This window comes from Manis javanica, chromosome 12 (genome assembly GCF_040802235.1).
Source record: "Manis javanica isolate MJ-LG chromosome 12, MJ_LKY, whole genome shotgun sequence".
Classification (NCBI taxonomy): domain Eukaryota; kingdom Metazoa; phylum Chordata; class Mammalia; order Pholidota; family Manidae; genus Manis; species Manis javanica.
The window spans coordinates 68461050-68475147 of record NC_133167.1 but is presented as its reverse complement, the minus strand read 5'-3'; the positions used below and the strand labels follow the sequence as shown (position 1 = coordinate 68475147).

Below are 14098 nucleotides of genomic sequence, written 5' to 3'. Positions count from 1 at the left end.
GGTGCCTTGGCCGGGGACTCGGCTGCACCTGGGTGTCCTGCTCTCTGCAGTTCTGCTTGTTTAAACTGTGTATCACACAGGCCGAGACAATGGCTATGAATGGGTTTTAAAAGTTGCTGAAGGTAGCAGAAGAGAAGAGGAAACAGCACAATATTAAATGTCTTCTCTCTTTTTAAAGCATAGTCAGTAACCCTCTGTCTTAGCTTGTCTATGAGGGCACATGAGTCTGGGCGGCTGTACCAAAAATGCCACGGACTGGGTGGCTTAAACCGCAAGTGGTTTCTCAAGGTTGTGGGGGCTGGGAATCCAAGGTCAAGGGGCTGCCGATCCGGTGTCTGATCAGGACCCTTCTCCGTGCAGCCCCATGTGGCCAAGAGCCAACAGGGGGCCAGCTGTCCTCCTGCTCTTAAAGGGACCCGCATCCCATCTCAGGCGCCACCCTCACCACCTGCTTGCCTTCCAGAGGCCCACCTCCAAATGCCATCACAGTGGGGCTTCAGCAGGGGCCTCACAGGACCTGCCCCCTCCCCACCGAGACGCGGACAACGGCCGGGCTGGCAGAGGCCCCACGGGAACCATCAGAGGAGCTCGCAATCCAACTGTAGCCACAAAGGAAGGGCCACTAGGCCTGTCCTTGGAGGTGGGCACACGCATCCATAGGAGAGATGCACCACAGGAGCCAGAGGCTCAGGCTTGCCTCACTGTCCCCCTTGTCGCCTCCCTCCGTGTCACTGCGTATAAGCTGCCTGGTCACTGGCCGAGTCCCCGCACAGGAGCAGGGGTCTCTACTGCACTAGGCCTGAGCCCTCCAAGCAGCAGTGTGGGTGTGGGAGCCGCTCGTCCACACCTCTTCCCACGCTTGGAGTCAGGCACAGTGGGAGCCGTTACACCAGGAAGCGGGTGCCTGGCAGAGGCCACCCGCCAGGCCTCCCAGGCCCAAAAGGCTGCTCTCCAGCACACCCCTGCTGCCAGCCCCCCACACCTGACTGTGCACCCTTTCCCACCAATTGTCTACTTTCTAGCCCCTCTTCTGCACTCATGTGGCCAACCTGCCTCCACACACCAGTGATGAGACAGGCGGCGGGATCTTTATCAGGTAAAAGATGTCACACCTATTTTTAAGGTTCTGCCTGAACCAAGTTAGGAAATAATACACTGAATACCAACGCTGAAAAGAAGAGCTAACCAGAATCTGATTTCAGTGCACTTTGTTTCAGAGAAAATCATCCCATTTTATCTAATTTTCTCTCACCTGGGCTCGGTTCAGTGCAGCAGTTATATTTTAAATTGTTTTGCACATACTTTTATCTCCTAACAAAACATATTGAATAGCTTAGCACGTCAGTATATGTTGGTCTACCTTATTTTTAAAAAACATTTTTATATTGAGGTACACACAGTAGTTTACATGGTATTAATGGCTTCCCCAGACAGCTGCCAGGGTTGAAATTCCAGTTCTTTAATGTGCAGCCTATGTGACCTTAATGCAGTTGCTAGGCACCCCATCCCCATTTCCTCATCGGGGTGATGCATGTGAGCACATCCCTGTCAGGTGACTGCTGTGGAGATGAAATGTTGTAAGTGTGAGTCCTGAGGCTGTGGAGGCGCGTGGCAGGTGGCTGGGTCCCACTGTTAATACCAGATCTGCAGTCTCAGGGTCTCTCTGCATCCGGGCATGCCCAGCAACTCTTGGGTGCGAGCAGAGGCTGTGCCTGGTCACACATGAGAGAGGAACCTGTCGTGTGCACTGTTGTCCTTTATTTCTGTCATTCTGAACACAGTTTCAGTAAAGCTGGAGAAAGGTTGCCGGGAGTGGAAGATATAATGGGTAATTTCTCCCTCAAATGGCATGCTCAGTAATTTGGAGTTGATGGTCCCCTAGGCAGTAGAGAAGCATTAGAGGTCGTTGAAGTAAAGGCAGAGCCAGGCACGTAATGTGCACAGGGTGAGCCTGCTAAGACAACATTGTTAACTTCTATTTTCCAGGTACAGAAAAGCTGAGGCTTGGGAGTGGTCGGGACCTGGCCCTGAGACCCAGCCAGCTGGCGGCGGGCTCCAAGCCCCACATCCTGGCCCAGAGGCCTGGTGGGTGGGGGACTGGCGGGGCTGGCAGGTGCCTGGCTTTGGCCTGGGGTGAGTCCGGAGCCTATCCTCTTGTGGGCAGTTTCCCCTGGTTTCCTGCTCCCCCGCCGCACCTGAGCGCCACCCCTGACGGTGAGCGGGAGCCTGCTAACACGGACACCCAGGACGCGGAGCCAGTTGCCCGTGCCTCTGGCTGCTGGTTGTCAGCGGGTTCAGGCCTCAGAAACCACCCTCCGCAGGCCCCCAAGTCCTGGGACCTAAAGACCGCCTAGAGGAGGAGGGGAGGGCAGCGGGGAATACTTGCTTTTTGCAAAAGCTTTGACATTGTTCCTGAAGAGTGCTGATCAGAGAGAAAGCCCTTTGTGTCCCTCAGAAGGATGGGCGTGTTTCCCTTCCAAACCCGTCCAGTAACGGGCAGCTCTGTGTGATCCTCGCTCTGATCAGCTTCCTACCTGAATTCAAAGCTGCTTCTCCTGGCAGGACTCCGTGCTTCGCTGTTGACAGAAACGGTGGGGCCTGTGCTGGTGGGTGGGGGTTGTCTTTCCCTTGGTCAGCAGAGGGGCCTCTCTAAAGGCCTCTGCACCGCAGATCCTGGAGCCCGCCCTGCAGACAGAGTCTCCTGCAGCCGCTGGCTATGCTGACCTTCCCGCCCTTCTGCGGGGGAGAAGCCCGTGCCGCCTCAGGGCTGCGTCCAGCTCGCACCACCCAGAGCTCAGGGAGGCCACTGCCCCAGCACCCAGCGCCCTCAGCCTGGCAGCTGCCTGTGCAGATGGCTTGCCTGCTGCAGGTGGTTCCCTGGAGGGTCGCCCGGTGAACTGGACTCCTGGTCATCCTGAGAGTCAGACACTTCAGCCGGAAAGGAGGTGAGTACTGCTGGCAATTCCATCTGCCTCCGCAGGTCTCCCCAGCTTCCAGCCCACGACCAGCCCACGACCAGAACACCCCCCTCTCCAGTGTTTAAGGAACTAAAATAAATACTACCTGGCCTGCTAGGATGGTGAACCCCATTTGAAAAGTTTAAGAAAAATAAAAATGTAAAAATAAATGCATAAAAATTTAAAACACAAAACCCCTCAAGTTAAATTTTAAAAAAGCCAGAGGAAAAACATACCTACTTAGCTTGTTCGTCTTTCTAGTCCTGGGTCTCCAACAGAGCCATGCGAACATGACGGAACATGACGGCCGAGCAAGTGGGGCCGGCAGATGGGGGTGCCTGGTGGGGGCCTGATTGGAGCCCTGCCACACCTCCAAGAGCAGCTGCAAAGGTAAGGGGCTTGCCTCGGTCTGCCTGCTGAGGGGCAGCACGGTGACGGGTCCCCGACGCTGGCTCCGTTGCAGGGAGACTTCATGAGGGAACATCTACACTGGGGAGGGGGCGGGGCTTGGCCTCCCGAAGTCAGGCGTAGTGTTGCTGGTACTGCCTGACCTTTTCAGGAGACGGGGCAGAGACAAGGACCTGGGTTTGTAGTAAGTCTGGTCAAAAAGGGAGGCAAGTACTTGGGCATCTGTGATCAGGAATCCCAGGGCAGCCAGACCAGTTTGTTAATGACTAATTTGGAGGTAAAGACTGCCCACTGTTAAGTTGGGGGCTGTCAAAGCCAGACATCAGAGAACGCATTCCCTATGCCATTCAAATCCAAGCTAAGCGAGCTGTTCCTCTGCGAGACAACTGGCTAGTGTATTGTGTGATCCATCCTTTCATCCCTTACTCTTTAAAAGTTTCCCCCTTGAAATTCATCCTAGAGACTCTAGAAAATAGGCCATTAGGATACAGAGCCCACTGGTTATATAAGCTGAGTTGATAAGGGATCTGTGGAGTGCAAATAATGTGTTTTTACTACACAATAATAAGAGGGCACTTTTATCATTTAAGCGTCCTGACAGTTCTCAATCTGGGGCGGCAGTAGGAAGTCTAAAGATCCTTGCATAGGAAGGATTCCTTGATAAGGAAGCACAGCATGTAAACTGGAAATAGAAGTACTGAAATCCACATTGCAGGCAGTAGGAGCAGAATTAACACTGCAGAAAATTTAATGTGATGTGGACAGGAAAGCCATGAGAAGCTCTCCGAAAACAACAGAAAAGGATGGAGAGATGAAAACAATGAGGATAAAATTATAAAAATGGAAGGCAAAGAAATCTAAGATTTATAACTCTTCCTGAGTGGGGTGGGGGCGCACAAACAGAAGTATTATTTAAAGATGTAATTGTAGAAAACTTAGGTTCTAAAAAAACATCCTTGCAATGCAGATGGAAATGAATGCATTTGATAAAAATGAAAGCAGAGGGCCCTGCTGGAAAAACCGCCGTGCACTCTATGCATCATTTCTTGTGTCTTCTGTGCACCAAATGGCAGGACTCCCAGGGCATATATGTTTGAAGCCCACAACATGTTTGGACTCTAGCATGTGAAGAAAGCTGTGTCTACAGGAAGCAGCGATTGTAAAAATTATAAAATTATAACATCATAAAAATTATAAAATTGTAAAAATTGTAAAAGAAAAAAATGAATTTTTTTCTTTATCTAAAATTAGATTTTATGCCATATTAGCATATGCCATTGCTTTACACTTAAAGGGATGGTTAATTCTATAGTGTCAGCCCAGATAGGGGTTTTTGGTTTTGTAAATGCCCTGAGATATTTTAAGTGACCTGTCCATGTCTCATTTTCAATTTTCCTTCTTTCTCTTTGATCTTTTTCTTAACTATCCCATGTTTTCCCTCTTCTTGGTATAAGGTTTGAGCCTACTAATAGTTGATATTGCTCAGCACTGCTGGTGACTCTGAGGGACAAAGTAACTTCCTTGGGCATCCCACTGTAGCTGGTGGGGCTGGAGACCAGAACCAGGGGCCTTCAGGTTACCTGAGGGGATTGATGGGTCTGTGAAGGTCTGGCAGGAGGGAGGTGGCAGCCAGAATGTCTGGGATGACTATAAGACAAGACTGCAGACTTACTGAGGGAGTCGAAGGAGAGAAGCGTCACTGTGAGCAGAGGGTGGCATTTGCACACAGGCCCAAAGAGATAGGCAGGCCAGAGTGCCTGAGATTAGAACTTGGGTGGTTACCGGAGGGCAGCATGCCAGACCAACGGACCACAGATGGGCAGGTCAGGGATCTGGGCTTGCTTAGAGGACCAGGGCCAGGGTTTGGACATCCTTGCCTTAGGCCATAACTAGTGTCAGGAGTGTGAAAGCAGAGCTAGGATGAGAATTCAGGCCTTTTCCACCCCATTTTGTTTTAACTCATTTCTGAATTATTTAAGCCATTCTCCCTCCCAAGAATTTCAAGTATTACTGCTTGTCGTCATGTCATCAAACACTGGATGGTTTATTCCTCTGAATAGCAACAACAACAGGATAAAACAGCACAGAACTCCAGTCTGCTCCCGTTATAATACAGGTTAAATAGGTCAGGTTATTTCCTGTTTTCTAAATGTTCCTCCAGTAGGATGTCACTTAGTGTAGTTATATGTGGATGTGATTCTATTTCCTCCAGGGTTATTTTAGGCAGAGGATGATGCTGGGACCTTATGTCTTCATTATGATTAGTGACAAGAGTGTACTTTTCTGTTTATTCCAGAACCTTAAGATTTCAGAGCTTGATGAAAATAATAAAGATCACCTAGTTCAAATACCTTCTTAAAATAAAAAATAGAACTATCATACGATCCAGCAATTTTACTTCTGGGTATTTATCTGAAGAAAACAAAACACTAATTCAAAAAGATATCTGCACCCCCATCCCCCGTTCATTGAAGCATTATTTACAATAGCCAAGATATGGAAGCAATGGAAATGTCTATCAGTGGAAGTGTCTAACTAGTGCCAGGAGTTTGAGAGCAGAGCTAGGATGAGAATTCAGGCCTTTTCCACCCCATTTTGTTTTAACTCATTTCTGAATTATTTAAGCCATTAGATGAGTGGATAAAGAAGATGTGGACAAAGAATGGATAAAGAAGATATATGCAATGGACACAACTCAGCCATTGAATGAAATCTTGCCATTTGTGACAAGATGGATGGACCTAGAGGGTATTACGCTAAACAAGCTGGACAGAGAAAGACAAATACCATAGTACTTCACATATATGTGGTACATAAAAACAAATCAACAAAACTCATGAATACAGAGAACAGACAGGTGGGCACCCAAGGGGAAGGGATTTCTGGGGTGGGCGGATTGGGTGAAGGGGATCAAGAGGTACAAATGTCCAGTTACAAAATAAATGAGTCATGCAGATGTATAGCATGGTGACTATAGTCAGTAACACTGTATTACGTATTTGGAAGTTGCTGAGAGTAAATCTTAATCTCATAAGAAAAACTTTTTTTGTAACTTTTATGGTGACGGATGGTAACTAGACTCATTGTGCTGATCATTCTTGCAGCATATACAAATACTGAATCATTATGTTGTACACCTGAAACTAATTGTGTTAAATGTCAATTATATCTCAATATAAAAGATGCCTTTTTTAAAATTAGAAATGAAACCTGAGGTTCAGAGAGGTAAAGGAACCTGTCCGATTCGCAGAGCAGGGATGGGCAGAGATGGGGACGGAGTAGAAGTCTCCGACGCCCAGCGCTGTGCTCTCTGTAATGTCATGGCTGTGTAATCACACTTAGGAACAAAAGCCTCTCTCAGACACTGGAAACCACATGGAAATTTCAAGAGACTCCTAACAATGGTCTGTTTAAAAGCCCTTTCAGTGGAGCACAGGCACCCGCCCCCCAGCCCCACCCGCCCTGCCTTCTCTGGTTGTTTTACATTGTCAACTGGTATTTTCCCCAAGCAGCTGCGCAGCCCTCTGCGTCGTTCTTGTGCTGACGCCGGGCTGGGGCTGGGCTCCCGCGGCGGTGTGGGGCGCCCAAGACGCCTGCAGGGCCAGGCGGGCGCCGCCGCCACGCCCGCGCCTGCTGTATCATGAGGCTGCACAGCAATAAACGGCGCACGACGCGCGGCAGGCCCAGAAACGACACAAACTTCCGTCTTCGTCCCCCAGGCCGCCCTGACAGTCGGCCGCGGGGTCCCGTGGCGTCGAACGAGACACGCCCCTCTCTCACTTCTGGAAGTCTGAAATCAGGTTGCCGGGCGGCGCCTCCGTCCCAGGCCCCAGAGAGCCGCGGCCTGCAGCCGCCCCGCCGAGCGCCTCTGTCCGAGCCCCCCACTCCTCCCCCCGCCGCCGGCGCGGATTCCGGCCCGCCACCCGCGGTGGGACCGCCTCTGACCCTGACGCGCCAGCAGAGACCCCGGGCCCGCAGCAGGGCACGGGCACGGGGCTGCACGCCAGCATCTCTTTTTGGGGACACAGCCCCCCGCAAACAGCACCCGAACGGTCCGCGGGTCCGCCACTGTCACTGGTAAGTGGGGCCTCCGCCGGCGTGCGCATATCCCCGTCCGGGGTAGCCCACAGGGGCCGAGGCGCATGGGGTGAGGGCCGGCCCCAGTTCTCGGTGAGGAAGCGTCCGGGACGCACGCTACCCCGCCACAGTGCGCAGCGGCGGTTTGTTTTCCCCCCAACGAGTTGAGCCTCTCTTGTTAAAATCCTACATTTTAAAACTCCTCATTCAATGTGCATTACCAGCTTGGGTTTCCCTGTGTGCCTTCCATCCTGGCTCCCACCCGCCCCCAAGGGGCACTGTGTCTGCCGGGTCACCTCAGCCTCTAGGAAAGGCTTCCTTGCTAGCCTCCCGAGGCCAGCATGGAACTTCGTGCAAACAGGACCCGAGACTTTTTGAGATGATGCAAAGACGGCGTGTGGAGGTCAGGAAGGAGCTCACACAGCTACGGTTCTTGAAGTACTCCTTCATCCCTAATGGGCTTCAGTTTCTCTATTGTTTTTACTAACATACGTCATTAAGGGTACATCCTTCAGCTTAGATAGCTGCTGAAATTGGGGGTCTTCTCCCTTTTCTTTGGGAACTCATGATGCAGAGGTACTTTTAACACTGAAGCCCAACGTTGGCGCAGGGATTTCCAGGGGGCTCTGAGATACTTGGGTTGACAGGTACTGGCTCGCTGCAGGGGGACTTTGGCCTCACGCATAGATGTCCATTTCATCAGTATTTGTCCAGAGGAAAGCCCGGCTGGAGGCCGCGGGACACGCTGGGGGCCATCACCCAAACAGCTCCATGTAGTCGGGCGGCTGGTCCTGCTGACCGCAGGGGTACAGAAGGCGCTCCTGCCCCAGGGAAGTGAGGGGCTCCTCCTGGGAATCAGAAGACACAGGTCAGGCGGGCTGTGGGGCAGGTTGTTAGGACAGTCGAAATAACGGTGGTGCCCTTCCCACGTCTGCAGAGCATGTCGCTTCCTGCCTCCCCGGGACTCACACAAAGTTTGACTGGTTTTCCCTCCCGGGCTCAGGTTCTAAGCTAAGAGCATTCTCAGATGGGCACAGTAAGCACAGACACTTAGCATCGCCTATATTCCCTGCCCCAGTGGGGTCTCCCTAAGTATCTTAGGAGGGACCAGCTTCCAGGGCAAGGAAATGCAATTCCTCCTGATTATCAGGCAGAATACTCAAAGGCTCGTCCCTCCATTACTTGTCTCAGTCTTTTCCCGTGGAACTGCCTTTCGTGATTAGAGCAGCTGCAGGATCACAACTCATGGAAATGAAGTCTGTAGGGCGCCCTACCTTATGGTATTCCACCAGCGCCGCCAGCGAGGTGTGCTGCAGCCGGTCCACCCCCAGGAAGCTGTAGGAGTCCCCAGAGGCGTCTATGAGGAAATGCTTGCAGCCGTCCTCGGACAGGTAGGACAGGGCGTAGCCTTTGATCCTTTCGCTGACGCGGATCAGAAAGCTGCCTGGCACGCAGGTGCTCAGAAGCTCGTTGGCTCTCTTTAGCGTGAGAATGCCTGTGGGAAGGAAAAGCAGGAGGTTCGGCCAGACCATTTCCAAAACTCGTCTGTTTAGCACAGCTGTGTGGGTCGCGATTAGTGAAAGGGAAGGGCAACTTGAAGCCCACCTTGAGGCTCTCAGGCATGCAGCACAGCAGCGTGCCTAACATTTGGCCATTGGCGAGGGAAGGCTGAGGAAGCCAAGGGCCGGGGGCACACATGTGACCTGGAGAATCCATTTCCCTCCCACACCCGGGTTCGGTGGCATAGGTGTGAGATGGCTGCTGAGCCTGGGGAGCCCTTGCCAGGCCTACTGGGAGGGCTGGGCCAGGGAGGCACTTGGTGAGGCCTGAGAAAGGATCCTAGTCCTGAACAGTGGCTCTCGGCTAGAGCAGCGTCTGGACATGGCAGAGATAGATTTGGTTGTCACTGGCCGGTGGGGCTGGTGCACTGCTAAACCTCCCACTGAGCCCAGGGCACCCCCCAGCAAAGAGTGATCTGGCCCCAAATGCCGATCGTGCTGATGCTGAGAGACACCAGCCTGGGAGTCGGCAGGTTAGTGAAGAACCAGGGCCGCCCCAGGCCTGCTGAACACCCTGTGCTGCAACTGCTCCTACATGGCGTTTATTGGCATTCAAGGAATAAAAGTGTATCTGTACTTACGTGTGTGTGTAAATGTTTACACACTTATGTCTTCACATGTCTTCATATGTATTCAAAAGAATGAAATGCTTCATATACATGAAGTTATATATGACATATATTACATTCTGTGTAACACATTACATATACATTATATATACAATGTATATATTACACACACACACACACACACACACATTTATAGCTCATATGCCTCATGAATTCACACTAATTCAGACCAGCCTTTTGCCTAATTTGTCCAAGCCCATGAGGTCTGACTCATATACAGTTTCCTTCTTACTCCTATTTAATTCCTCAGATGAATCGTGATGTTATCACACACACAGAATGCGCACAAACGCCTCTCAGAAAGACAGGGCATGTTATCCAGCGAGCTCCACTTGGGAGGAGGAGCCACATTCTCCTAGAGGCCCTTTTCACTTCAGCAGACAGATGCCACCATCAGCTCCGGGGTGATACTCAGGATATTATTAGGAAAACAAACAGACAAAACCCTCCCAGTGAAAAGGCAATGGATTATCATAGTCTGTTACTCTTATTAATGAAGTTAATTGAGAATCGAACCCAATTATCCAGAGTAAAATGTAAAATGAAACATTTATTTATAAATTTTTTTAGCAGAACTTTAATAAAAACTGCCTGTTCTTCCCCAGCAAAGATTGACCCAGCCTCTGTCCTGCCTTCTCCTGTGCTCCATCCGGGGGCCCCCAGGGCCTGCTCTCCAAAGCGCGGGGCAGGAGGCTCAGGTGCAGTGATGGCGGGGTGAGAATGAGGTGCGGGGAGGCCTGGCAGTCTCCCCACACACAGGAAGGGGCCCTGAAGTGAGGCAGTCTCCTGTCCTGTCCTGCAGGGCCTCCCACTCCACTGTGTTGCCTGGAAGCATCTGCGGCCTGCATGTTATCTCCAGCACAGCCTGTAGCTCCCTGCCTCTCCTGGGTGAGATGGATCCGCTGGCATCTATAGGCACAGCAGGTTCTGAGCCTCTGGGGACAGTGGGGACCTGGGCATGGCTGCCGTGCCAGCCATGTCAGGCGCTCAGAGGAGGCCCAGCCAGGGCTAGCGAACACCACGCTGCTTGCCGGGGCCGATTTAGCTTTCCAAACACACCTGTCCCGCTGATCAATTTCAGGTGACACCAAAAGTGGAAACAAGGCAACAGGTAACCAGGCTGCCCGGTGACCGCACATGACCAGGGACAGTTTCACCCACCCAGTTACTGCCCTGCAGAGCCCAGGGGCTGATAAACCATGAGGGACAGTGGGGCGGCGTTAGGGACAAGACTTCTCTCTCCTCCAGACTCACAGCAGGCTAACTGTGCAATCCGCAGTTGCTTAGGCAGATGGTGTAATTTACATCTGAATGTTACCCAGATGGATTTCGGTTCCCCAAACAAGAGCTATTCTGGAGAATTATAACCAACCCTGGGCTGAATTCCTCCTGAAATCAGGTCAGAGTAGCTCCACCTCAAACTGCCTGAGAGCCTCTCAATCTGAAATTATTACCCTTACACATACACCTGGGCACTGTCTACCCTCCACAGACACCGGAACACAATAAAATGATTTTATTCAGGAAGCTGCTGAACACCCCGGTACTGACAGCAGACTCGGAAGGAAAGCGCTGCGGAGCCGAGGCTGTGCTATTGCATCACAGCAGGACTGCCGTTCCTGAAGAGCACCCTCTCTTGGAGCCTCCACTGATGCAGGTCCATGTATAATTTCTCACGATCCCAACAACAGCAGTGGGCTGGCTGCGCCAGCTGGCCAGCAGTGAGCCTGGGCTGCCCACAAATAGAGCTCTCGAACGCAAAGCCAAAATCCAGGGTCAGGTACTAATCACTGTGGACGCAGGCTGCCTCCTCACAGTACTTATCCCCTGATCGACTTCCCCGGGCACGACTCGGAATTCTGAAGCCGTGGTCTCCACCCAGCCTCTCCAAAAGTGGTGACACCCCAGGCTGCCTCATTTTTACCAGCTCTCTTCCCACATATTAAAAGAACCAAACCTTTCAGATGTCATAGGAGGATTTCTGTGCTAGTGAAAAGGGGTAAATAAACATCATCAGTTTTTGAAATACACCAGGTCTCCTCCACACAGGGGCAGTGTGTTTAGAGCTGAATCCGGGCAGGGTGCGGCAGAACTACAGGGCCCAGCAGACACCAAGGACCCTGCACAGGGTCTTCTGAAGAGGCTGTGGTAGCCGCGCCGGCTTCTGCGAGCTCGGAGGTTCACATGGCTGGAGTTGAGGGCAAGCGCCCCTCGCTGCATGATGCCAGGTGCTTCTAGAACAGTACTGTTCCACAGAATTCCCTGTGATGATGGAAATACCTTGCTGGCCACATGTGCCTACTGAGCAGCTGAAATGCGGTCAGTGTGACTGAGAGAACTCAACCTTTAATTTTATTTAATTTTCATTAATTTCAATATAAAAAGCCACATGTGGCCAGTGGTCACACTGGACAGTGCAGCTGTAAGGCCCTCTGGAGTGGAGGTTTAAGGCTCCCTGGCAGGCCCAGGAAAACCACTGGAGAGGGTGAACAGTTCTCAGGAGACCTGAAAAAACTCAGAAACTCTAGGAGGGTGCTGGCTGGAAACCCAGCAGCAGTGACACTCCTACAGAAGGAGGACAGGCCCACTGGTGCCCCGCTCCACAGCTTCCTCCCCGAAGTACCAACTCATTCTCCAAGAGCCAGCTCAATGGCACGAAGCTTCCTGATTTCCCCCTGAGCTGTAGGTCTCAGGTTCCCCTAGGCCCGCTAAGCTCCCACTTCTACCTCCAGCTGACTGCCTATCCAAGGTCTCCCCTACTCCCACCCCAGCTGGGCACTCACCCGGCCCACCCGAGGTCTCACCTACTCCTACCCCAGCTGGGCACTCACCTGGCCCACCTGAGGTGTCAGGGGTTCCCACCCCAGCTGGGCACTCACCCAGCCTACCTGAGGTGTCAGGGGTTCCCACCCCAGCTGGGCACTTACCCGGGCCACCGGAGGTCTCTCCTGCTCCCGCCCCAGGTGGGCACTCACCTGGCCCACACAAGATCTTGCCTGCTCCCGCCCCAGCTGGGTATTCACCCGGCCCACTCGAGGCCTCACGGGCTCCCCCCCAACCTCAGCTCCCGCAGTCACAGCTCTGTCAGTGCTCACAGCACATTCTGCTGTGTGTCTCCCTGCCCCACCCCTGTCCTGTGAGCTCCTAGAAAGCAACTACCACATCTTATCTATTTCTCAGCACCTGTCACTTAGAAGACGCTCAGGAAAGAGCTAACAAATAAATTCATTATAATCAAGTCAGAAACTTCCTTCCCAGGGGCACTTAAAAGCAGCCACTACCTGTGGCCTGAGAATTGTTACCAGTGGCCCAAAGGTGCCCTCCATGTTTCTCTGCAGCACTGCCAGGCTTCACTTTGTTTATATATGCACATCTGCCTGCCCTACTTCCAGCATCTGGAAAATAGGTGCTTAAAACCAAGTGGAAGAGAACCAGATAACAACGGCACCTGCAGCTCTCACCGTCGGCCTGGCACTCCTCCAAGTGTGCAGGACCTCACGGTCCTCACAGCGCCGGGCAAAGGCTGTGTCGCTGACCTCTAGTAACCAGCGAGAGAACTGAATCACCGAGCCGTCACGGCGCGCTGACCCCAGGCAGCCCACCCACAGCGCCATCCCTGCGCTGGCACCTCACGCCGCTCAGCACGCCTCCACGGGCCCTTCCACGGCGTCCTCCCACGTGCCCCACACAAGCCTACTACCATCCCCTTTCTGCAGGTGGGGGACCCGCGGCGGGAAGGGCGCAGGCCCCAGGCTACAGGACTCGTGGTGGGCCAGGGCTCTGTCCCCCACTCTCACCAGTCAGCTTTTATGCCCCCAGGCTCATGGACTTTTCCTGGAATTGGCTGAAAATAAAATATGAGCATTTATTGCACAAAGAGGTGTTCATGTCTCACCTGGGCAACATAAAGGCACAGTCTTCAGTGATTAAGTCACCTGCACTATCAGTGACCTCTGCCACCTCTCCCAAGCTCAGGTTCACACTCCTGAGGACAGAAAAGCCCCCCACGTCCTCACTGCGCATGCGCGGGGCTGCTGGGCCACCTGGGCGCTGCCCTATGGCTCTGCTGCTCATACTGTCTCTGCCTCTTGGCTGCCCAGAATGCAGTGCAGGGGGACGGCGCCAGGCAGCGTCATGAAGGGGCGCGCCTCTGCTACTCAGGCGACCTCCAAGTCCCATACTGCAGTCTGCCCAGAGAAGGGGGTGAATGAAAGAAAAACTGACTTAAAAGTTTCCACTTAAAACTTATTTCCAAGTGACAACCCTGCCGGACTCAAGAGTGACCACATTAGCCCCTGGGGGTCTTACAGTTGAAAGACAGCTCGGTATTTTCCCCCTTCAGCTGCCTCCTACGTTATGCTCTCCTTCACCCCTTCCGTGTTGAAAGGAAGTGTTTCCGAGAGGCTCTGGGACCAGCCTCAGTCTCTATCGGGATGGAGACGCACGGAGTGGCCGGCATTCAGTCTTG

General features: G+C 52.5%; 1 protein-coding gene and 1 long non-coding RNA gene across 4 annotated transcripts in view; one reads left to right on the top strand and one right to left on the bottom strand.

The window, feature by feature from the left end:
• Nucleotides 1–2676: 2676 nt before the first annotated feature.
• LOC118971788 (uncharacterized) lies at nucleotides 2677–6229 on the top strand. The gene is made up of 3 exons (XR_005060452.2): nucleotides 2677–2945; nucleotides 3219–3347; nucleotides 5991–6229. It is a non-coding gene; the product is annotated as an uncharacterized lncRNA (long non-coding RNA).
• Nucleotides 6230–7872: 1643 nt separating this feature from the next.
• The window catches only part of SH2D4A (SH2 domain containing 4A), a 52058-nt gene continuing 45832 nt past the window's right edge, over nucleotides 7873–14098 (bottom strand). For all 3 annotated transcript variants that reach the window (XM_037015023.2, XM_037015024.2, XM_073218785.1), the window contains 2 exons: nucleotides 8717–8937; nucleotides 7873–8290 (listed from right to left, as the gene is read on the bottom strand). In XM_037015023.2, the coding sequence (XP_036870918.2) occupies nucleotides 8198–8290; nucleotides 8717–8937 (314 nt within the window). In that variant the 3' untranslated portion in view covers nucleotides 7873–8197. The remainder of the gene's footprint in view (nucleotides 8291–8716; nucleotides 8938–14098) is intronic.